The sequence below is a fragment of the Cryptomeria japonica genome, chromosome 8, assembly GCF_030272615.1.
Source record: "Cryptomeria japonica chromosome 8, Sugi_1.0, whole genome shotgun sequence".
NCBI classification, from domain to species: domain Eukaryota; kingdom Viridiplantae; phylum Streptophyta; class Pinopsida; order Cupressales; family Cupressaceae; genus Cryptomeria; species Cryptomeria japonica.
The window spans coordinates 744,048,915-744,072,250 of record NC_081412.1 but is presented as its reverse complement, the minus strand read 5'-3'; the positions used below and the strand labels follow the sequence as shown (position 1 = coordinate 744,072,250).

Here is a 23,336-nt window from a genome sequence, read left to right as displayed (position 1 = left end):
CTCTAATTCTTTGCCAACAAATGCAAAGATTCCACAATTTTTTCAAACAACAGTGGCAAATCTATTGACTAGCAAAACAATCATATATTCTTTATCTACTACATTATTGATAGCAAAAAATTTACCCCTTAGATCTTTTATCTTGTATCAATGCTCTAACAGTGACCCGTTGTCCCCCAACTTTGAAAAACAATTGATTTCTCAAATAAAGTACCCTGCCTTTTTCAGAAGTTTGATAATAGTTTTTTAGACTCTCCCAAAGATCACTAATGGAAGTGGCATTCCAAACTTTTGAGATCAAATGACTAGAAACTAACTATTTTAAAAAGGTTTCCTTATGATAGCAAGATTTGAAGCCATTATGGTTTCTACTTTTTGGATTATTCTATCACAATTTATATGCTCAACAATGGTGTGCATTTTGTTACTCTAGATATTTAATATTTTGGATTGTCAATTTTTTGGCTTCAAGAAAAACAAATTTTTATATATTGGCCATGTTAATGTGACCTAGGGCTTACAAGAAAGTGTTGATATGTTTGTCATTGATGTCACCCTGCATACATATTTCGAATATAATCAGTATATATGGTATAATGAGCACAGTTGGTATTGATGCCTAGTATTGGCTATTTTGTTTTCAGATTTCACATTCAAGTTTCATACCTTTGATGAGTTTGTCTGTATCATCTCTTCATACTTCAGTTTCTCATCATGTTGTAGTACAAATTCACATGTCTTAGCGTAATTCAGATTCTCCGTGACACTGTTCAGAATTATTCCGATATGTGATTCTTGTAGACATTTTGTATGCCACGGGTATATATTTTATTGCAAAGATTTCCTATGCCAATTTATTGCAATGTTTACACTTCTGGTAAATATTCTCGGGCTATGAGACATCTATCTGGAAAATGGTCTCAGGTTATGAGACATCAATTTCTTACGCATTAAGTGTGGTGAAAAGTTATCGACAACTACTAAATAGTTATCAACAATTTAAGTTTGGTATTTTGCTCAAGTCCAATGATTATAATACTCATGTTAAAGCAATAAGCTTTATATCCAACTAAATAGCTTTTGTATTTTATATGATAACCATTTGTCAAGTTCATAAAAACACACGGTGGTTGATTGGTTGATTCTGGTTCAACGGCTTCAACCATAATGGACTTCTTCCTTTGCAAATCTATATATGCATACACTGTTCCCATTTTCAGTGATTCGTTTTTTGGTGTAAATGAAAAGAAGGTTTGTGAAGCGAATGAAATAAGATTTGAATACAACAGAATTAAAAGAACCAGATGCTGTTAAAGATGAGAAATCTTTCAAATGCAGAATTCTGAAGACGTCTTACACTGTTATGTGCTATTTTTCAAAGACAATAGGTATAATTTGTCAATCAATTTTATCTGTTTTCTGTGTGTAGAATAAAATGCTATTTGACAGAATTCCTTGAGGTTATTATTGCTGTATACAGTTTATCACAGTTTGATATTCATACGAATATATATCTTCAAACAGATTAGACATTTATACTTATATATCTTCAGACAAGTTACAGATAACAGTTGCAGTATTGTCTTAACAGAACAGAAGAAGAATATTATTCTTTCACATTGGTATTCAGGTTTTTGAAGAAGATTTTCAGAGACAGCTTGATATTGTGTTATGTGTTCTTTCAGTTTGCAGAGAGATAGTTGTCACATTTTCAATCTGATAATTTGCAGAGGCAATATGAAATTGTTCTAAAAATCATAAGTTTTCTGTCATACATCTTTATCTAAATATGCTATTCTGTAGCTGTTACTGAGTTGGTGCTCAGATCAGTAAATTGTAACAGCAGATGAGTTGGTGCACATTAGGGTTTGGTGACTCTGTTGGGTTGGTGCCCAAAATTGATTGAGTTGGTGCTCAAAGAATCGTAATCTTTTCAACTGTGAGGCCAGATTAGGACAGTAGATCCTAGTGGCATTTCTCACAGTGGTTTTCCCACATTGGGTTTCCACGTAAAACCTTGTGACTCGTGGTTTTGCTGTTGTCTAGTTTCAGTTGCTGTATGTTTTACATCTTTCCATTTCAGTTTAAAAGTGTGATTAAAGTTTGAAATTACTAAAAAGGATTTAAGTTATTGTGCTACTGATTCACCCCCGCCCCCAACCCTCTCAGTAGCACTACTGTGTTCTACAGAAACTTCTAGACCAGAAAATTACAAACAAATAAAGGAATTTCCACAAAAAAGTGCAAAAATTGTATCTTAGGTGAAACAAATAAAAGGGGTTTCAAAATAATCGGTACCCAAGCACTTCCCTGTGAAAATCACTCCTTAATAGCAATCTCTTTACTTAGACTCAATGTAGACCCTGAGCTTAAGTACATAATTGCCTTGAAAAAGTACCCTAAGACTTGGAGGAATTCATTCCTTTGAGAGGGAATGAGTTGTTCCACCCTAAGTTTGCATGTCAACAAAACGAACCAACACAATGTGCGGGTGTTTTAGGGTTTTACCTTAGTTTTCAGTTTGTAAGAGACCTTGCCTTTTATTTGAAGAAAGAATTATCTCAGACCTTGTTCCATTTTGAGTTGCCCCTAAAAGGACAAATTTAAACGCTAACCATGTTCAATATACTGATTGAGAAAAGCTCTTAAACTTATCTTTGGGTTAAGCTATATGAATTGAAGTAAAAAAGTATAGATTACCAATTCACATAAGTCTTGCACCTTGAAAATCTAAAAAGTATCAAAACAATTAGGTTAAAAAAAGCATTTCAACAGATGAAACCATTTTCTATTCATTCAATTGAAATTCAAGAGTATTACGGAAGAGCTCAAAAGAAACATATTCATTGGAAAGATGAAAATAGTTCAAGATAACTAAATTATAATGAAATTTAGAACATATTAAATTACAATGAAATTTAGAACATATTAAATTACAATTAAATTTAGAACATATTAGTGTATCAAATATTTATGCACATATGTATAAAACATACAAGGGATTAAATATAGGTGTTGACCCCGCAATGCAACAGTTGTTGCATGCCCAGTGTTGATGTTGGGTCCTTAGTTTGACTCCCCCACTCAGGCCAATTCGGAGATGATTGACAGAAGACGGAGATGGTGAATCAACGGTAGAAAGCAGACAGTGGCGGGTCGTTGACGACAGGAAATCAATGCTGGCAGCAAGGCTAGGCACACACATAGGAGAACGGACCCACACGTGACAGAGGAAGGGCGTGAAAAGGTGACCAGTAGGTGCAGGCAGGAGCGATAAGGGGTGGCAGCATAGATGTGCAGTGATAAGGGGATCGAAATGAGTGATAAGGAGGTGCAAGGAGAGTACGAGATAGAGTAAGCATTAGGACTACAGAGGAGAAATAAGTGTGGTAATGCTGAACATCTCTGACAATGAGGTCCCTCAAAAATATGGCCTCACTGGTTCCTAGCTCCAATCAAAAGAGCATTTAGCGATCAAAAAAAAAAGAAGGGATTATAAATATAGAAGCAAGAATTTTAAGGGCTTGTTCCTAAACATTAAGTTCGAAACAACAAATCTACATTAGAGATGCATCAAATCCCAAATCTCTATGCACGTATCAATAAAATGAATATACAGCATTAGATCATAATAACAAAGGCATTATAAAGATTGCACAACTACTTAGATACCTGAAAGATGGCTAACACTGTAACCGGGTCTGTTGCTGAGATGAGAGCACCAAACATCAAACTTTCTTGAAATGGCAACCGATACATTAGATAAAACAGTCCTCCTAGATAACTGGAAAGACCAAGAAGATGGTAAGAAAGAGCATTTTATGAATCATAAATGATAAGGAATGAGAAAGGATAAAAAGCCTCAAAATATATTGCCTTCAAGTATTCTCCAAAAAAACTGAACAAATAGAGAAAGTGCTCGACAAAACTGATTATGCAACTTAACAATGACCTATACAAGTAAATGGAGAGAAAATATACACTAGAGTTCCAGTCACAATTGCTGATATGAATGTTCCCAATATAGAAATTGTGATTATTGCACCAAAGTTTGAAAAGAATGGTTTCTGTCACAACAGGGTTGACAGTAAAATCAATTTACAATAAATGGAGTAGAATAGCCATTGTATTTTACCAGATGAAAAAAAAAAGCATTTCAATTTTCACTGATAAGAAAGGGGCATAACTTACAGGTTGCAAACTAAAACCCGATTGAGTGAAACATGGGTCAAGGAAAACAAATCTGTTCTTTCGAAGAGAAATATCAAATATGTAATAGAGAAAAACTGGAACTTGAGAATAGAACCTCACTCTACTCTCCATAAGGATATAAAATTATTGGAGGTAACAGAAGCAGAAAGAAAAACTCTTCACGGAAGTTGAACCAGTTCCTGCATGTTTACCAGAGACCAATTCCATCAATAAAACATTCCAGCACAAATAGAGGAGCCAGTGCTTAAGAAATTGCATTGTCCAACAGAAATGCTCCTGTTGATGTACTATCAATCTGCAAAGTACCACTAGCATTTATATGAACCTCACCTAATGCTCTCTTCTGTGTTTGAAATGTTTGCCAAACCACCAACAATTAGACCTGCCAGGAAACTCCTCAAATTAGTTATACGTGAACCAATAATCATCAGCCTAAATATTTTTATGGTATTTAAAAGGTCTGTCAAATTCAACATTGAACTCTATATAGCCCATGCCACTGGCATTCAGCTACAAACAGTTCAGTATTGACCTATTTTATGACACATTTTCACCAACATTTGGCTAAGAAGAAAGACTTTTATACAATAATAATAAGAAATAATTAATATTTTCAGCTGTATGCAATCACTAGCTAGATTGATATGACAGTATAACAGTACACATCAAATGTCTTCATGTGATTGACAACAAAGTCTGATTAGCCAGTTATGAGACCTCTTCCAGGATATATTAGACCTTCTCGACAAGGAGAGTGCAGGGTACTGTGTTACTGCCTAATATATAGTTCCATCAACTCCTAAAAGTCCAGGTCACACCCTATTTCTGCAACAGATGAAGTTGAAGAGCTTTGTTTGCTCAAACTTGCATCTCATGAGAACTCATCTTGCTGTTGCTATGTATTTTTGTTATCTTTTCATATTGTCAGGTTTACAAAGCCTTGGTTAAGTGAGTCTTAACAAACTTTAACAAAAAAATTATTTTTATTTTAAGCTAAAGTCCGAAACAGCTTTTCTATTTCTTCAAATCTGACCCAAGGACAACATTTCAGCAAGGCAACCTCTTTCTTGACCATTTAAGGTGGTTTTTGAAAGCTTGAACTTGATTGGGCAACTACCTTTGCCACATGTGATGATGACATAGACCTGATGGAGTATAAACTTGACATCTTGCCACATGTACCAATGGATGAGCTAGGCCCCATATTGACCAGATTCATTGAATTTTCTGCAAAAGAAAAGGATAAGAGATACCCGCTTCTAGAAGAAAGCTGGATTAGTTAGTTGTTCATTTCTTATTGGTCCAATCTGGATAACTACAATAGTTTGCCCTAATTAGGTTTTTTTTTTGAATAATCTTGGCCACAAGCCATTGCTTTGCAATAAGGGTGCCTATATAAACCCTTCCCCATTTCATTTATTTCAATAGGAGAGATTGGAGAAATTGTTGTAGTGATACTTCATAAGTGCAAAGACATAATTCATTGTTCAATTGTTGGTGAATCTTGTCTAATTTTGCAAGTTACCATGGTTTCTTTACTCTCGTTAAAGTAGGATTTTATTTTCAAGTTAATAAATTGAATGAAAGATTTGAAAGAAATTGCTCAATGTGGAATTGTGTGTTTAAACTTTTAATGGTTGGATGATTTTCAATTGTCGTGCAAAGTTAGTCTAAACCAGTACTTAGAAATTTGACTTCTATAACTCCATTCATTGTTCAAAATGTTGGTGAATGAAAGTAATATGAAAATCTTTTGAAATTCCGCAGAAGATTGCACCGTTCTTGCTTAGTTGTTGAAAATTGGCGAAGCTACAATTGGTTTCAATTCCGCATTTGCAATTTCCATCTCTCGAGTTCATAGGAATTGTTTAAGGTTAGAATTATCTTCCTCAACCTTCATCTTTTGCCTTTTTTTTTAAATCCAAGTAGAAGTAGAACTTATTCAAAAAAAAACGTCCCCAAAAAAAAAGAGAAGTTTAAAAAATCAGCATAATCTTCCAATCAATTAAAGCTCCTTGGACAATTGTGCAAGTCCCCCTTGAGATTACCAGCATTTTCACAATGAACCAACTAAAACTATCCGCATTGAATCTAGAACCTTGGAGTCGTCTTCATGATCACACGGGCCATTTGTTCAGCACTTAGAAGATTTTGATCAGGAGAGAATAGGATATCTCAAGATATTTTATTCTGAGTTGTGCATGCATAAAAACACACCAACAGGACATTACATCCATTAAGCAAGAAATGTCATAGCCTACAAGTAATGGTTAGATTGCTATTATCATTATGACTATATCTATTCTCAATCCCCATTGACCTATTATAGACCTTGGTCAATCACAGGCATTTTCTTTGCTATTATTAGTAAATCTATTAACAAGCCTTGCTATAATCAACTTCAGTCAATCACCGACATTTTCTATTACATTCAAATAAATTGTTACAACATCAAAATCTCAAAACTTGTTACACATTCCATTCAAACCTTCTACTCTATGGTCAATCATTTGAGATGATGGTGACTAGGAAGCCCATAAATGCGATTTGTTAGTATCTAAATATAGACTTGTCCCTTGAACCAATCTAGGAGGGAGTCAGGACCAATGAGATAGTCTATAATTGAAATAGGACTGTTACCTTGTGGGTTCAGCATAACAAAAATGCCATTATTATGACTTTTCTAGATTGAAATAATTGCCTAAAAACTTATGGTCCCATTGCCATAACCTTATCCCAGCTCAACAATGATTTTATTGTGTTGAAATTTTCTATGCTTGATTAGAATCAATTTAGATATTGAATCCTTACCATTTTTGTTCACTTCTTTCGTAAGTATTGAGCAAGCACACTTCTAATCATTTTTTCTATATTTCTTACATGAGTTCTTTCATCTGCCATAGTTTATCTATGTGGGTATCAACAGATTGGCAAAATCCAATTTACTCTGTCATGCAATCAAAAGTTAAGCATTACAAAACTAAGTCTTTTAATGTGTTGAATTTGGTTATGTCTGCAGCATTGCATCCGAATGCAGTTTTGTTATATATTTAAGTTGCGGGCTCTCATTATTATGGTATTGTTGACAATGTGTGTAATGTCCCCAATTTGAAATAGGATTTAATAATATATCATAATAATAAAATTAAAATACAAAAGAATAAAAATAACATTTAAATTAAAATATATGATTAAATATAATTAAAATTTAACTAAGTTAATGAATGGTCAAAAGGCATAAAATAAAAAGTTGTCATTCTCTCGAACATGAGATATAAAAGGGAGAAGAGAACCTCATTTGAAAGGGGAGAGGGAGGAGAAAAGAAATAAGGGAGCATGTAAATCAAGGAAGAGTCGATGGAAGAATGAAGGAATGGGAAGTAAATAAGGAAGTGACCCTTCCAAAGGAGGGCAGAATTTATGAAAGGTTGTGACTTTTCCGAAGGGTGGTGATTGCGAAAGGTTGTGACCCTTTTGAAGGGTGGTGATTGTGAAACGTTGTGACCCTTTCAAAGGGCAGGCATGTTGAAGGGTTGCGACTTCTACCTCACAATGAAAGATATAAAGGGAAGAAGGTGTCATTTGAGGAGGGGAGGAAGAGAGAACAATTGGGAAGAATATATAATTTTAAAAGTAGCAATGAAGGGTGGTGACCCAATTCTAATGAAAGGTGGCGACCCAAGTCTTATGAAAGGTGGTGACCCTTTACCAATGAAGTTTATAAGAGATCATTCCAATTATTCAATTATCACTTATCAATCATCATTCCAATCATTCAAATCAAGCAACAATCAAGTGGCAAATCATCCTATCAAATCAGCATACATTCAATCATCATTCACCAATATATCAAACCAGCCTTCATAACATTATCACTCACCAATACCTCAAATCATAGAGTCAAATGAATTCATTCAATCTATCATTCATCAATCATTCAACCATCGGAGTATAGACTTGTTAACTACAGCGATATCGACACCTAGTTGTGCGATTATATATTCTGTTTGGTGGGGTATGATCTATGTACATAGTAATAATGTTTATATCTGCATTCTCCAGATTAATATACCACTGCTTACAATATAGCATAATGTCACTATATATCTACTTCTGCATATTTATGATAAGTTATATGCTGCTGTTAATATTGTTTATACATGTTCTGAACATACTTCTGCATATTTATGACAAGTTATATGCTGCTGATAATATTGTTTACGCATATAGATCTGATTATGGATGTTCTGTAGTTAACTGAGACTTATGTATATCGACTTATAATCTGAATGCTTCACAGCCATGATGGAAAGTGAGGAGGTTATCAATAGGGGGAACGGTGTTGAGGTCACCTCTAAGCATGCCACCTCATATGTATGGCAGTGTCCACATGAGGCCAAAGGGGGGTGAAGGTGCTCTGCCTGTGGGCTTAGGAGGGTTAGACTTAGGGCACCCTATTGGGGTAAATCCTTATCCTCTCTACCATGGTTATGGATGGAATCATATGATTGGGAGAAGGTGGCTTGATTGAGGGGGAACCGTTGTAAGACACCCTATCAAGTTACCTATTCATGGCTTGATTGAGGGGAACGGTTGTAAGACACCCTACCAAGTTACCTATCAGTGGTTGATAGGGGGAACGATTTAATAAGACACTATCGTGTATGGAACGATAGGGGGAACGGTTTGATAAGACACCCTATCATGTATAGCTGATAGGGGGAATGGTTTGATAAGACACCCTATCGAGTTTGGCTTGATAAGGGGAACGGTTGATTAAGACACCCTATCCGATTGGACTCGATGAGAGGGAATGGTTGATCAAGACACCCTATTAAGCATCCATAACAGCTTACTGTGCTTGAGGCTTCATTAGTAGCCAAGTAGCAGTATGAACAATTCGTAAATCATTGTTCATGTTTCTAACTTCTGTCTTAACAATCGAATGTGTGCTCACTTTATTCTCTCTTTATTTTTCAATCATTTTTTTACTTGGTTATAGTTGTTGTTATGATTACTTATTTATGTAGCATGATGTGTAGAATGTTTCCTAACTTTGTTTTGCAGGTCTTTATTCCTAATAACCCTCTTCCTATTGGTTAAAAATCATATCTAGGGCAAATCCAGGACAAAACTAAGACCTCTTACAAAGGGGACATTACAGTGTGCAGTCCCTGTTATTGTAATATTGGACCCTTATAGCTTTAATTGAATCTTAAAAACTTTAAAACAATATATAGAGTAAAGTGAAGAAATTACCCTTACTTACAACGGGGTCCTATATGCCAAGTAGGAAAGCTGGGTAAGCCATAACCTAAAAATCATCATTACTTTTTATCTACAAAGCAGATAATACATTAGAATACATAGAAGCACACATAAAACATTTTATTTTTTTTTATCATTATCACACATGAACCATTTTGATTCCATTAGTTTTGCAGAGAATATACCACATAACTAAGTAAAGGTGATTTGTCCTACTCAAAAAAGATAATTGTTTCAATATCGAAGAGCAGCTACATAAAGTTAAAGGCCAACATTTTAAGCTATCTAATATTACCTCATCAGGATTGCTCAAGGAAAAGAGAAAAAATATAAAACCAGCATTCAAATCAATCTGCAACAACTTGAAACAGTCATTTTGTATTATCGGTCAAGCCCCTGTGAATGTCTTGCAAAGATAGTTTAAAAGATCAAAACCAAGTAAGCATCTGAGAAAGAAAAATCAGCTATGCTATGACAGGTAGACTTGTTAAATCAGCTAAAAAGAAGCACATTTTCTTTTTAATAGCCAGTTGAACAGTTACCATACTAAAGCCACTGGATGGGAAATTGAACATAAAACTAGGAGTTACATGTCCTCACCAAGAGAGCTGCACATTACAGCCTTTGGGTAGTAATCAATCAGAAGGTAGAGAGGTTACTCTAATGATCACCCAAGTTCAAGCCCAGGTGAGCTAGCTAATTGCATCGTGTTGATGCAGCCACCTATAGGCATGTCAACATATGAGTTTCAGTGCAGGTCCTCAACAAATTTGTAATGTCCCCTTTTGGGATTACCCTAGATTTTGTCCTAGAATCACAAATTAAGTAAATAAGCAATTAAGTATAATTAAGGAATGCAAAACTACCAACTTTAAATCTTGATTTAGATCCTGCAACCAAGTTAGTTATAATTTCTAATATAATTAATGATGATTGTCTAATATTTATGAAAGATTGGAAACATATAATCAATAATATTATAAAGAGACTCCTGATCCTTACAATCACCATTGCAAATTATATGATGTGCATGTGGGATTCAATTAAGGACTCTCCCTAACAACCAATCCACAAAATAGAATCCCTCAAGAAATCATATAAGGCACCGGGAGCCTGTCCTTTCCAATCAAGCCCAAGAGCACAGAATGAACATCCAGTCATTCCACCTCTTGGCCCCACCTAGGGGTTGGCATACGTGATGGAGGACTCAATGCTGCTGCCTCCTTATCATGTATTTCATCCTTCACTCCACAATGGGATGGTTGATTTCTACAACAATAAACCATCGTAGAGATTGGAGAGAACATCGCAATAGGGTGCCCGGAAATACTCCTATCTAAGCCCAAGAGCAGACTATTAGAATAATTAATTCTTTTAGTAAATTACCTTTTTAGTGGTTCTATTAATGGTCATTTAGTTAGTCATTTAGCTTTTTAGTTTGTCATCTTAGTTGTCAACTTATTTAGCTTTTTAATTTATTTAGTCTTTTAAGTGCAACTATTGCTTATTTTATAAGAATGCATAGTTTGCTTTTTAGTGTTTTGCTTTTTAGCTTTATTTAGCGTTTTAAGGGTTTTAGCTTCATGTTAACAATTCATTCTTTTCTCAGTTACCGGTTCTTGCCAAAAATGGCCGGGTCCTAGTCCTGGTCCTGGTTCATGCCCGGTCCTAGTCCGAGCCCGGTTCGACCTAGGTCCCTTCCGGGTCCTGCCCAAGCGGCTGGGTCCCCTATCAAGATCCGGGTCCTGCCCAGGTGACTGGGTCCCCTGTGGGTCCTGACAGGGAACCCAACCGCCTGGGCAGGACCCGGAAGGAAAAACAATTAAAAAACAAATTTTTTAATCTTATTTTAACATTTTGAAACTTGAATCAGTTGAAACTTGAAACTTGAATATTATCTATTTTGCAAATTATGAATATGATATTACATTTATGATTTATGATATATCAATATCAGAATATTTATTGGCATTGGCAATTATGGATTTATGATTTATGACTTATCTGTTATCATTTATGTATCATTGTATGGGAAAGTTACATTGTATGTTTCATATTTGTATGTTTGAACTGTGAACATATATAATTTTGATGTTTGAAGTTTGAACATATATATATAAAAAAAAACTAAAAAAAATATATATATATATATCTACGGATGAACCCGTACCCGTACCAAAAAAAAAAAAAATTGTCGAATCCGTGAATCCGTACCCGCATCCGAACCTGAATCCGAATCGGAACCGATAACTTAGGTTCTTTTTAGAACATCGTCTTGTAATTCCTTTATATACGGTTGTATATTCGTAATTAATTCATCCAATTATTCAAAGATCATTCGATTATTTTTCATGGTATCAAAGCGGGTTGATGGGATTTTTTAGGATTTGGCGAATTTTTTAATAAAAAATTTGTATCCTCTTCCTACCTGGAAAAATATTAAATATTCCAAAAAAAAATTTTGAGAGATTCTTTTTATGAAAAAAAATCTGATTGGCTACTAGGCAATTTTGTAGTTCATGGGCAAAAGGGTTTCTCAAGATTTTTCATGTTCGTGGTTTTCTGAAAAATTTTGCAGGTCTAGAATTTTTTTTTTGGTGAAGAATATTTCCGAGGGTTTGCGAAATCTTCCAAGGTCGCATTTTTTCTTCACGCGTTTATTTCTTGCACGCAAGGGTTTTTCCACAACTCACGTTCGTTTTTTTGTCGGTTTACATATGCGCAAGGGTTTTTTGCAGTCACGATTTTCGCGTCGCGATTAAAACGCAATTCTCTTGCCTCCCACACAACTAGGCTTTTTTTTATGGTCGCGTTTTCTAGGCAGCTCTTGCAATTTTTCCATCGAATTCTACGTATTTTTTTGGCATTGTTCGTTCTGTTTTCCCCCCTCCGACAGGTTCACGATTTTCTGTTCCTGCAGTGATGCGATTTTTTTGGCAACATATTATTCCACGACACATTATTTTTTGATCTCAATGCGACAGTACGGTATTTTATTTAGCATTTTCTCTATGTTTTTTTGCCATGGATTGTAATTTTCAGCGGCTAGGGATTCTAGTGTCACCAACAACCAAGGGTTATTCCCTTTTTTTTACGTTTTTTTTTTAAATCGTCCCTTTTTTTATTGATTTTTTTTTTTCAAAAAAGTTACAAGTTTTAAATTTGCAAGAAATTTTAATTTCTGGGATTTTCAAAACCGCGAAATTTGTGCATTGGGATTCGTGCCACGAATTCCGTTCCCCAAAGTTTCGGATCTTTTGTGCAGTTGTTTCTATTTTGATTTTTAATCAAATTCTTGTCTCATTTTTTGTGCCTTCACAAGGTTGACCTCGTTCAACCTCAGTCTCCGTGATGGCATCTTTGACCAACATCATGTTAGAACTCAGTCAGAAGTTCAAACAGTCGCAACTACAACACCTAGAAACAGTGCATGATGACGATATTTGAATATCGTTGCCTTCATCGGATTGTTTCAGGCAAGGCCTCTCGTCCTATAAGTCTCAAGGTTTTCATGATTTTTTCCTGAAAAAATTGTCTATGGGTTTTTTGTTTTTTTGCCACAAAATACCATGGGAGGACTTTTTTTATTTTTTCCTCAAAATCAAGATTTTGCCACATGATGTCTGATATTTTGTTGCACAACATTTTAGGGTTTTCACGATTTTTCCCTCAAAAATTGTTTGTGGGTTTTCACAATTTTTCCACAAAAATTGTCCGCAGAATTTATAATTTTTTCTTAAAAATTATGATCTATAATTCACGAAGTTCGCATGGGATTTTGGTTATTTGGGTTTTACTACTTTTTCCATGGAAACAATGGTTTTTTCCTCAAAAATCATGCTTTGTTGTGGTCTGTTTTGGGTCACACCTGGAGTTGTTGGGACATACATTTGCAACCTTGGTATCTTGCAATCTATTTTGGAGTTGCTGGAGCAAACAAAGCTCAGTTCTCTTCTACAAAAGATTTTGCGATTTTTTTGCTAAAATCATGTTTGTTGCTCTTTGGAGGGCTTGCCGATTTTTCCTCAAAATCATGGTTTTAGGCTTAGTAATTCGCATGTGATAGTTCTATAATTGCGTGTAAGAGATACATCAATCGGACGGAATCAACTATTCTTCGTCATTAACACTTTGCAGATCTTGTGAGGGTCTCCACAGCAGCAGAATGTTCTTGTGTTTGTGATCAAAAGACCTGCAATGTCTTTTGTCAAGTAATTAGTTGATACAATGACCATTAAGGGAGGGTATTAGAATAATTAATTCTTTTAGTCAGTTACCTTTTTAGTAGTTCTATTAATGGTCATTTAGTTAGTCATTTAGTTTTTTAGTTCATCATCTTAATTGTCGACTTATTTAGCTTTTTAGTTTGTTTAGTCTTTTAAGTGCAACTATTGCTTCTTGTATAAGAACGCATAGTTTGTTTTTTAGTGTTTAGCTTTTTAACTTTATTTAGCATTTTAACTTCATGTTGAAGCTTTAGATTAACGGTTAATTCTTTTCAGAACATCGTCTTGTAATTCCTTTATATACGGTTGTATATTTGTAATTAATTCATCCGATTATTTTTCATGGTATCAGAGCAAGTTGATGGGATTTTTTAGGATTTGGCAATTTTTTTAATAAAGAATTTATAGCCACTTCCTTCCTGGAAAAATATTCTAGAAATTTTTTTTAAGAGATTTTTTTATGAAAAGAAATCCGATTGGCTACTTGGCGATTTTGCAGTTTGTGGGTAGAAGGGTTTCTAAAGATTTTTCATATTCATGGGTTTTTGAAAAAAAATTCAGGTTAGGAAGTTTTTTTTGGCGCAAAATATTTTCTAGGGTTTTTGAAATCTTGCAAGGTCTTGTTTTGGGAAGGTCGCGTTTTTTTTCTTCATGTGATTATTTCCTCAGAGCAAGGGTTTTTCCGCAATTTGCGTTCATTTTTTTGTCAGTTTTCTTCTGCGCGAGGGTTTTCTGCAATCACGACTTTCACACCACAACTAATTCACAATTCTTTTGCCTCCCATGCAACTAGGCGTTTCTATATTCTCTTTTTCCGCGTTGTTCATTTTTTTTTCCCTTTCGCTATTTTTTGTTCCTACAATGAAGCGATTTTTTTGGCGGCACATATTATTCTGAAGTACATATTATTTTCTGATATTAGCGCGACAACAAGGTATTTTATTTCACGTTTTCTCTATGTTTTTTTTGGCCACGGACTGTAATTTTCGACGGCTAGGATTTTTGGTGTCACGGACAACCAAGGGTTATTCCCTATTTAGTTTACGTTTTGTTTTTTCAATTGTCCCTTTTTTTATTGATTTAAAAAAACAAATTATTTTCTACAGATTATTATTTTTTTCATGAAAAATTACAGCTTTTAAATTCGCAAGAAATTCTAAATTCTAGGTTTTTCAACAAACCTCGAAATCCATGCATTGGGATTCGTGCCTCAAATTTAGTTCCAGGGTTTCAAATCCTTTGTGCAGCTATTCCTATTCTGATTTTAATCAAATTATCCTCTCTCGTTTTTCGTGCCTTCACAAAGTTGACCTCATTCAACCTTAATTTTCATAATGGCATCTTTGACCAACATCATATTGCAACACAATGAAAAGTTCGAACAGCCGCAACTAGAACACCTGGAAACAATGCATGATAACGATATTTGAATATCGTTGCCTTCATTGAATTGTTTTGGGCAAGGCCTCTCGTCCTACAGGTCCCAAGGTTTTCACGATTTTTTCCTAAAAAATTGTTTGTTGATTTTCTGGTTTTTTTGCCACAAAAAATCATAGAGGTTTTTTTTTTAATTTTTTCCTCAAAAATCAGGATTTTGCCGCATGATGTCTGATGTTTTGCCGCGCAAGATTTTAGGATTTTCACGATTTTTTCCTCAAAAATTGTTTGTGGGTTTTCACGATTTTGTCCACAAAAATTGTTCGTTGGGTTTATAATTTTTAAGATATCATCTTTAATTCGCAAAGTTTGCATGGGATTTTGGTTATCTAGGTTTTCCCATTTTTTTCACGAAAACAATGATTTCTAAATCCAGTTTTCAGGGTTTGACGCTTTTTTCCTCCAAAATCATCCTTTGTTGCAATCTGTTTTGGTTCACACCGGAAGTTGTTGGTGCGAACATCTGCAACCGTGGTATCTTGCAGTCTGTTTTGGAGTTGCTGGACCAAACTATACTCAGTACTCTTCTACAAAAAAATTTGCGGTTTTTTGCTAAAATCGTATTTGTTGCTCTTTGGAGGGCTTGCCGATTTTTCCTCAAAATCATTGTTTCAGGCTCAGTAATTCACATGTGACAGTTCAAAAATTGGTGTGCAAGGGATACATCAATCGGACGGAATCAGCTATTCTTGGTCATTAACACTTTGTAGATCTTGGGAGGGTCTCCACAACAGCAGACTGTTCTTGTGTTTGTGATCAAAAGACCTACGGCGCCTTCTATCGGGTACTTAGTTGATACAATGACCATTAAGGCAGGTATTAGAATAATTAATTCTTTTAGTCAATTACCTTTTTAGTGGTTCTATTAATGGTCATTTAGTTAGTCATTTAGCTTTTTGGTTCGTCATCTTAGTTGTTGACTTATTTAGCTTTTTAGTTCATTCAGTCGTTTAAATGCAACTATTGCTTCTTTTATAAGAACGCATAGTTTGTTTTTTAGTGTTTAGCTTCTTAGCTTTATTTAGCATTTTAAGCATTTTAGCTTCATGTTGAAGCTTTAGATTAACGGTTCGTTCTTTTTAGAACACTGTCTTGTAATTCCTTTATATATGGTTGTATATTCGTAATTAATCCATCCAATTATTCAAGATCATTCAATTATTTTTCATGGTATCATAGCGAGTCGATGGGATTTTTTAGGATTTGGTGAATTTTTTAATAAAAAATTTGTATCCTCTTCCTACCTTGAAAAATATTCTAGAAATTTTTTTTTTTAAATATCTAATTGGCCATTGGACAATTTTGCAGTTCGTGGGGAAAAGAGTTTATGTGTTAGAATAATCTCTTTATACGTTTAATGGTCAATAATGTAATTAGTTAGTTGACATCTTAAATGTCTTTTGTAGGTGGTTGGTAGTTAGTTGGCATATTAAATATCTACAGTATTTATATGCCTATCAATGTATCTCTTTTCTTCTGTAATAGATATGAAAATTTACCATTGCATCTTTTTATGCAATATGGTATCAAAGCATAGGTGAAAAAAATTTCGAAAATTTTAATCTTTGTGAAAAATTTTGGAATTTTTTCTCATCCTTTTTCGAAACCCGCCTAGGGTTTTCTGTACCTCTGCTCTCTCGTGCAATTTATGTTTTCACACTCTTTTTTGCCTTATACAGCCCGCGTGTTCTATCTTTCTGCACATTCGCGTCGGAATTTTTTCACAATCTGCAACTGTTTTGTGCAATATTCTATCTTTTTGCACATTCACGTCAAAAATTTTTTGCGATCTGCGACCGTTTTGTGAGAGATTCGCATCGGAATTTTTTTGCGACCTATAAATAGCGTTTTCTGTGAATTTTTTCCAACGCGTGACTATAGACTCCCGCGTCGTCGAGGCCATCTGTGTTTGCAATTTCTGGGTTTTTAGTCGCACGAAAAGGGTTTCGTATTTTTTTTTTAATTTCTAGTCTGTTAATCCCGACGGTGATTTCTTCTTGTTTTGGACTCGAATTCTAAGGGTTTTGGGCCAAGTTCTTGCTTCTATTCTAGACGTTCTCTCTGCCCTAGCTAAGGCATCATTTTATCTCCATTTTTTGACGCGATTTGCAAATTTTTTGAAGTCATTTTCAGTATTTTTCTGAAAACGCAACTGACGGATAGGGTTTTGTGATTATCTCCTTCATTTCAAGTCAAGAAAATATTTTCATTGCAGATTAGTTGTGGGTTTGTCGAGATCTCTTCTGGGTTGCTTTCAGATTTTTTTGGGTCTTCTGAAAAATTTATGCCTTGAAAATCGTGCTAGGGTTTCAGTTTCTGCCTTAGAATCCAACTTACAGAAAACACCCTCTATTTTCATCTGTTGGTTTTTGTGCATTGGAATTTGTGCCTTCACCAGTTCAACCTCGAGGTACATGATGACATCTCTGACAAACATTATGCTCATGCTTGACAAACTACAACACCTAGAAGCAGCGCATGCTTACGATCTTTGAATATCAATGCTTGGCAAAAGTTTTTCTCGGCACCACCTCTCGTCCTACCACTGCTGGAAAAGACCAAGACAAATGGGATGAGTACAACCGTGAAGCGGTGATGCTCATCAAACTTTCAGTGACTGACGATTAGCTGCCCCAAGTGTCATCTGGCAAGACAACTGCTAAGATCTAGAAGCAGCTGAAAGATCTCCATGAAACGTCAGATAAGAGTCGTACGTTCTTTCTTAAGAACGTGTTTTTTTCGATTATGATGGACGAGAGGACACCTCTGCAGGATCACTTGAAAAAGATCAAGGACATCCGTGATGAACTTGAGGCAATTGGTCACACAATGGAGGAAAAGGACATGGTCATCATCACTCTGAAGAGTTTGCCCAAATCTTATGAGCATTTCATCAAAACACTCAATATCACTTCCACTGACATCGATTTGAAGTTTCTCGATCTTTGTAACAAGCTTTTACAGCAAGATCGATGGCGACAACAATTTGGGAGCAATACCAGTTCCACCTCCACAAAGCAATCGTTCTTTGCCAAATCTTCTGCTAAGAACAAAGGGAAGGCTCAATCTTCTTAGTCGAAAGGCTCTGGTTCTTCTCCGAACAGAAAGAAGAAAAAGAACGTTCAGTGCAACTATTGTCATAAGTTTGGTCACATGAAGGTCAAGTGTCAAATTTGATTGGCTTCTGAACAAAAGAAGTAGGGAGGGTCTCAACAAAAGGCAAATGTCACAAAACACTTTGAGCAGAAATAATTTGCATTCTATGCTTTTATGGCCAAGAGAACAGCAGATCTAGTACACTCTTCTACCTGGTATATTGATTCAGGGGCTTCGCGGCATTTTACTCATCATCAAGATTGGTTCACGAAATTTGCACCATTCTTGGATTCAGTAATCTTCGAAGGAGGAGAAGAGTACACAGTTGCTAGTAAGGGCACTGTCTGGATTCACTCAAGAGGTAGAAATTTATTTTTTCTTGATGTCTACTATGTTCCAAGCATGGAACATAATCTCCTCTCCGTCCGCCAGATCATGAGGTATTCTCCTCAATTAGATGTTGTCTTCAGTTCGTCGACCTGCAACATTGTTGATAGGGAGACTCATACTACAATCTCTATGGGACTTGAGGATCATGGTTTGTATAGACTTCCTGATTTCGGTGATTCTCGGAAGCCCGCTCTGGCTGCCAGGAGTACATCCATCAAAACACTTTGGCATCAGCATTATGGGCACTTAAACGTGCACTATTTCTCTCAACTGTCTCGGGAGGGTTTGGTTGCTCGTCTACCTGAGATCCAAACTCAAAATCATGGAGGTTGTGGAGCCTGTCAAGCTAGGAAGCAGCATAGGACACCATTCTCAAATGACGATTCTTGGTGAGCCTCCAAGGTACTTCAATTGGTTCACGCTAATGTACGTGGACCAATGAACACTCCATTTGTTACTGGGTCTAGGTACTTTTTATTATTTGTTGATGATTTCAGTCGGAAAATGTGGGTATATTTTCTCAAGAATAAATCAGATGTGTTCAGTACATTTCAGCAGATTAAGGCCTTAGTTGAGAAAGACTCCGGTTGCCAAATTTGTCAGATAATGGGAGGGAGTTTTGTTCCACTAACTTCTCTACGTTTTGTGCTACACATAGCATTAAGCGCCAACTCACCACACCATACACCCCTCAATAGAATGGTGTCGTTGAACGTAGTAATCGCACCATTACTAAAATGGCTCGATCTATGTTGGAGCATCGCAATGTTCCTAAGAAATACTGGGCTGAAGCAGTCTATACTGTAGTCTACCTCCTGAATCAGTCACCTACACATGTTGTTAAGAAGACTACTCCTAAAGAAGACTGGTCAGGACACAAGCCTAAAGTGGGCTATTTGAAAGTCTTCGGTGCTACTGCTCATGTATGGATTCCAAACACCAAATGTGATAAGCTTGATTCAAAGGGCCAAACACTTACGTTTAATGGTTACAACGACAACCACAAGGCCTACAGGTTGATTGATGTGGAGACAGATAGTCTCATTTTCAGTCATGATGTTGTGGTTGATGAGACTACCAGTCCATTTATGCCTTCTAATCCTAGTCCTACGACTCAGTCTATGAAGACTTCTGATGTTGGTGTCCGTCTTCCTCTTGGTTCCCATGATGGGAGGGCTTCAAAGCATTCTGATTCTGTAGATGAGGAATCTACCGATCCAACACCAATTGATTTTTCACAGGATTCGCATCCAGATGACTTTGTTCCAGAAACTCCAAGGGATGTTCCTCCAATGCCAAATGTTGGTACTTCTACCCTCAGGCCTAAATGGTGGGCCAAGGCAATAGGAGATCTTCGTGATGATGAGCTTCTTGAAGATAGATCAGTTCGCCGAAAGAGAAAGCAGTAGAATACACTCAACTTTGCGACCAACATCCACAGTATCCATGAGCCCCAGACACATTCTGAGACTAAAGGAATTCCTGGGTGGGAAAAGGCTATGCAGACAGAATACCATAGTCTTCTAAAGAATAACACTTGGGTTCTTTCTGATCTACCTCCTAGGAAGAAACCTATCAGCTATAAATGGGTTTATAAAGTCAAGTATCATGCAAATGGTTCTTTGGATAAGTACAAGGCCAGATTGGTCGCTCGGGGATTTACACAGCTCGAGGGCATTGACTACGAGGAGACTTTTGCTCCTACTGCCAAGATGAGCACAATTCGTCTTCTTCTCGCCATTGTAGCTCAGTTTGGATGGAAACTTCACCAGATGGATGTTAAGAGTGCATTCCTCAACTGTGAGTTGCAAGAAGAAGTTTATATGACTCAACCTCCTGGCTTCAACGTTCTTGGTAAGGAACATCAGGTTTGCAGATTGGTAAAAGCCCTCTATGTCCTTAAGCAAGCCCCTCGGGATTGGTACTTCAAGATTGATTAGAATTTGGTTGAAAATGGTTTTCAGCGCAGTCGCTCTGACACTTATCTATATGTCAAACTCCTCGGTGATGATATCCTTTTTCTTCTTGTCTACGTGGATGACTTGATCATTACTGGCAATTCAGCACATTTGATTACAGCCATCAAACAGGACTTGTGTCAAGCTTTTGACATGATAGGTTTGGGGCTTCTCCATTATTGCTTAGGTGTTGAAGTGTGGCAGACCGATGACAGTATCTTTATTTCACAGTCCAAGTATCCCCGCAGTTTGCTTGACAAGTTTCAAATGCAGGATTATAAACCCGCTTCCACACCTATGGAGAAAGGGCAAAAGTTATCAGCTAAGTCTAATTCACTTGCAGTAGATGAAACCGAATTCAGGCAACTAGTAGGCAGCCTCATCTACCTCACTGCCACTAGACTTGGCATCAATTTTGTTGTCAGCTACATCTCTCACTTCATGACGGCCCCAAAAGTTGATCATCGAATTGCAATATAGCGAGTGCTGCGATATGTGAAAGGCACTTCAAACTATGGCATTTTGTATAGCAGGTGCAATGATCCAAAGATGATTGGTTATACTTACTCGGATTGGGCAGGATTAGTGGATGAGTACGTATTCAATTTGGGTACAGGTGTCGTCACTTGGAGTAGCAAGAAGCAACAGGTCGTGACTCTTTCCTCGACCGAAACCAAATACCAGGGAATAGTAAAGGCCGCATGTGAGGCCGTTTGGCTCCGGAGGATGCTCTTTGACATGCAAATGCCGCAAGCAAGTCCTTCTCCCTTGTATACTGATAATCAAGGGGTGCTCAAACTGGCCAAAAATCTAGTCTTCCATGAACGTACCAAGCATGTCAAGCTTCATTGTCACTACATCTGCAAGCTGGTAGAAGACGGATCAATTCAGTTGCAGTATGTTCCAACAGCGGAGCAAACTGCAGATATTCTCACCAAGTCTCTAATCCCAAATAAGTTTGTAAAATTCAAGGGGCAACTTAGTGTTTTTGATAGATTGACCATTAAGGGAGGGTGTTAGAATAATATCTCTTTATACTGTTAATGGTCAATAATGTAACTAGTTAGTTGACATCTTAAATGTCTTATGTAGGTGGTTAGTAGTTAGTTGGCATATTAAATATCTACTGTATTTTATATGCCTATAAATGTATCTCTTTTCTTCTGTAATAGATATGAAAAGTTACATTGCATCTTTTTATGCAATATTCTGAAACTTTTTCATGTTCGTGGTTTTTTGAAAAAATTTTGGAGGTGTGGAAAGCTTTCTTTGGCCTAAATATTTGCTAGGGTTTTCGAAATCTTGCAGGGTTGTGTTTTGGGAAGGTCACGTTTTTTTCTTCATGCATTTATTTCCTCCACGCAAGGGTTTTTCCACAATTCGCGTTCAGTTTTTTGTCTATTTTCTGCTGCACAAGGGTTTTCTACAGCCACAATTTTCATGCTGTGATTATTTCGCAATTCTCCTGCCTCCCACGCAACTATGCATTTTTTTATGGTCGCATTTTCAAGTCGGCTCCTACGATTTTTCCATCGGATTTTGCACTTTTTTTTGGTGCTGCTTGTTTTTTTTCCTCCAGCGGCTTTGCAATTTTTTGTTCCTACAGTGACTCGACTTTTTTGGCAGCACATTATTTTTTGATCTCAACGCAACGGCAAGGCATTTTATTTCTCGTTTTCCCTTTTTTTTTGCCATGAACTGTAATTTTCAATGGCTAGAGTTTCTAGTGTCAAGGGTTATTCCCCATTTTTTCGGTTTTTTTTTTAATCATCCCTTTTTGTTTCTTTTTCAAAAAAATTACAGGTTTTAAATTTGCAGGAAATTTAATTTCTAGGTTTTTTAGCAAACCTTAAAATTTGTGCATTGGGATTTGTGCCTCGAATTCTGTTCCAAGGTTTCAAATCCTTTGTGCAACTATTTCTATCTAATTTTTAATCAGATTCTTTGTCTCATTTTTTGTGCCTTCACAAGGTTGACCTCGTTCAACCTCGGTTTCTGTGATGGCATATTTGACCAACATCATGTTGGAACACAATCAAAAGTTCAAATTGCCGCAACTACAACACCTGGAAACAGAACATGATGACGATATTTGAATATCGTTCCCTTGATCGGATTGTTTTGGGCAAGGCCTCTCATCCTACAAGTCCCAGGGTTTTCACGATTTTTACCTAAAAATTTATTTGTGGGTTTTCAAATTTTCTTGCCACAAAAAAACATGGGAGGTTTTTTTTTTTTTTTTTCCTCAAAAAACGAGATTTTGCCACATGATGTCTGATGTTTTGGCACGCGACATTTTAGGGTTTTCACGATTTTTTCCTCAAAAATTGTTCGTAGGGTTTATAATTTTTTCTTAAAAATTATCATCTGTAATTCGCGAAGTTCACATGGGATTTTGGTAATCTGGGTTTTCTCGTTTTTTCCACGAAAACGATGATTTGAAAATCCAGTTTTCATTCAAGGTTTTGACCTATTTTTCCACAAAAATTGTGTTTTGTTGCAGTCTGTTTTGGGTCGCACCAGGAGTTGTTCGAGTGAACATCTACAACCGTGGTATCTTGCAATCTATTTTGGAGTTGCTAGAGAAAACAATGCTCAATACTCCTCTGCAAAAGTTTTGTAGTTTTTTCGCTAAAATCGTGTTTGTTGCTCTTTGGAGGGCTTGTCGATTTTTCCTCAAAATCATGGTTTCAGGTTTAGTAATTCGCATGTGAGGGATACATCAATCGAACGGAATTAGCTATTCTTG

At 36.2% G+C, this 23,336-nt stretch overlaps 1 protein-coding gene across 4 annotated transcripts in view; it reads right to left on the bottom strand.

The window, feature by feature from the left end:
* Positions 1 to 23,336, bottom strand: part of LOC131061420 (sodium/hydrogen exchanger 6) — a 117,482-nt gene that overhangs the window by 82,036 nt on the left and 12,110 nt on the right. For all 4 annotated transcript variants that reach the window (XM_057995079.2, XM_057995077.2, XM_057995080.2 and 1 more), the window contains exons 2-6: positions 4,543 to 4,594; positions 4,332 to 4,391; positions 4,192 to 4,216; positions 3,982 to 4,067; positions 3,673 to 3,784 (exon numbers count right to left, since the gene is read on the bottom strand). In XM_057995079.2, coding sequence (XP_057851062.1) covers positions 3,673 to 3,784; positions 3,982 to 4,067; positions 4,192 to 4,216; positions 4,332 to 4,391; positions 4,543 to 4,594 — 335 coding nt within the window. The remainder of the gene's footprint in view (positions 1 to 3,672; positions 3,785 to 3,981; positions 4,068 to 4,191; positions 4,217 to 4,331; positions 4,392 to 4,542; positions 4,595 to 23,336) is intronic.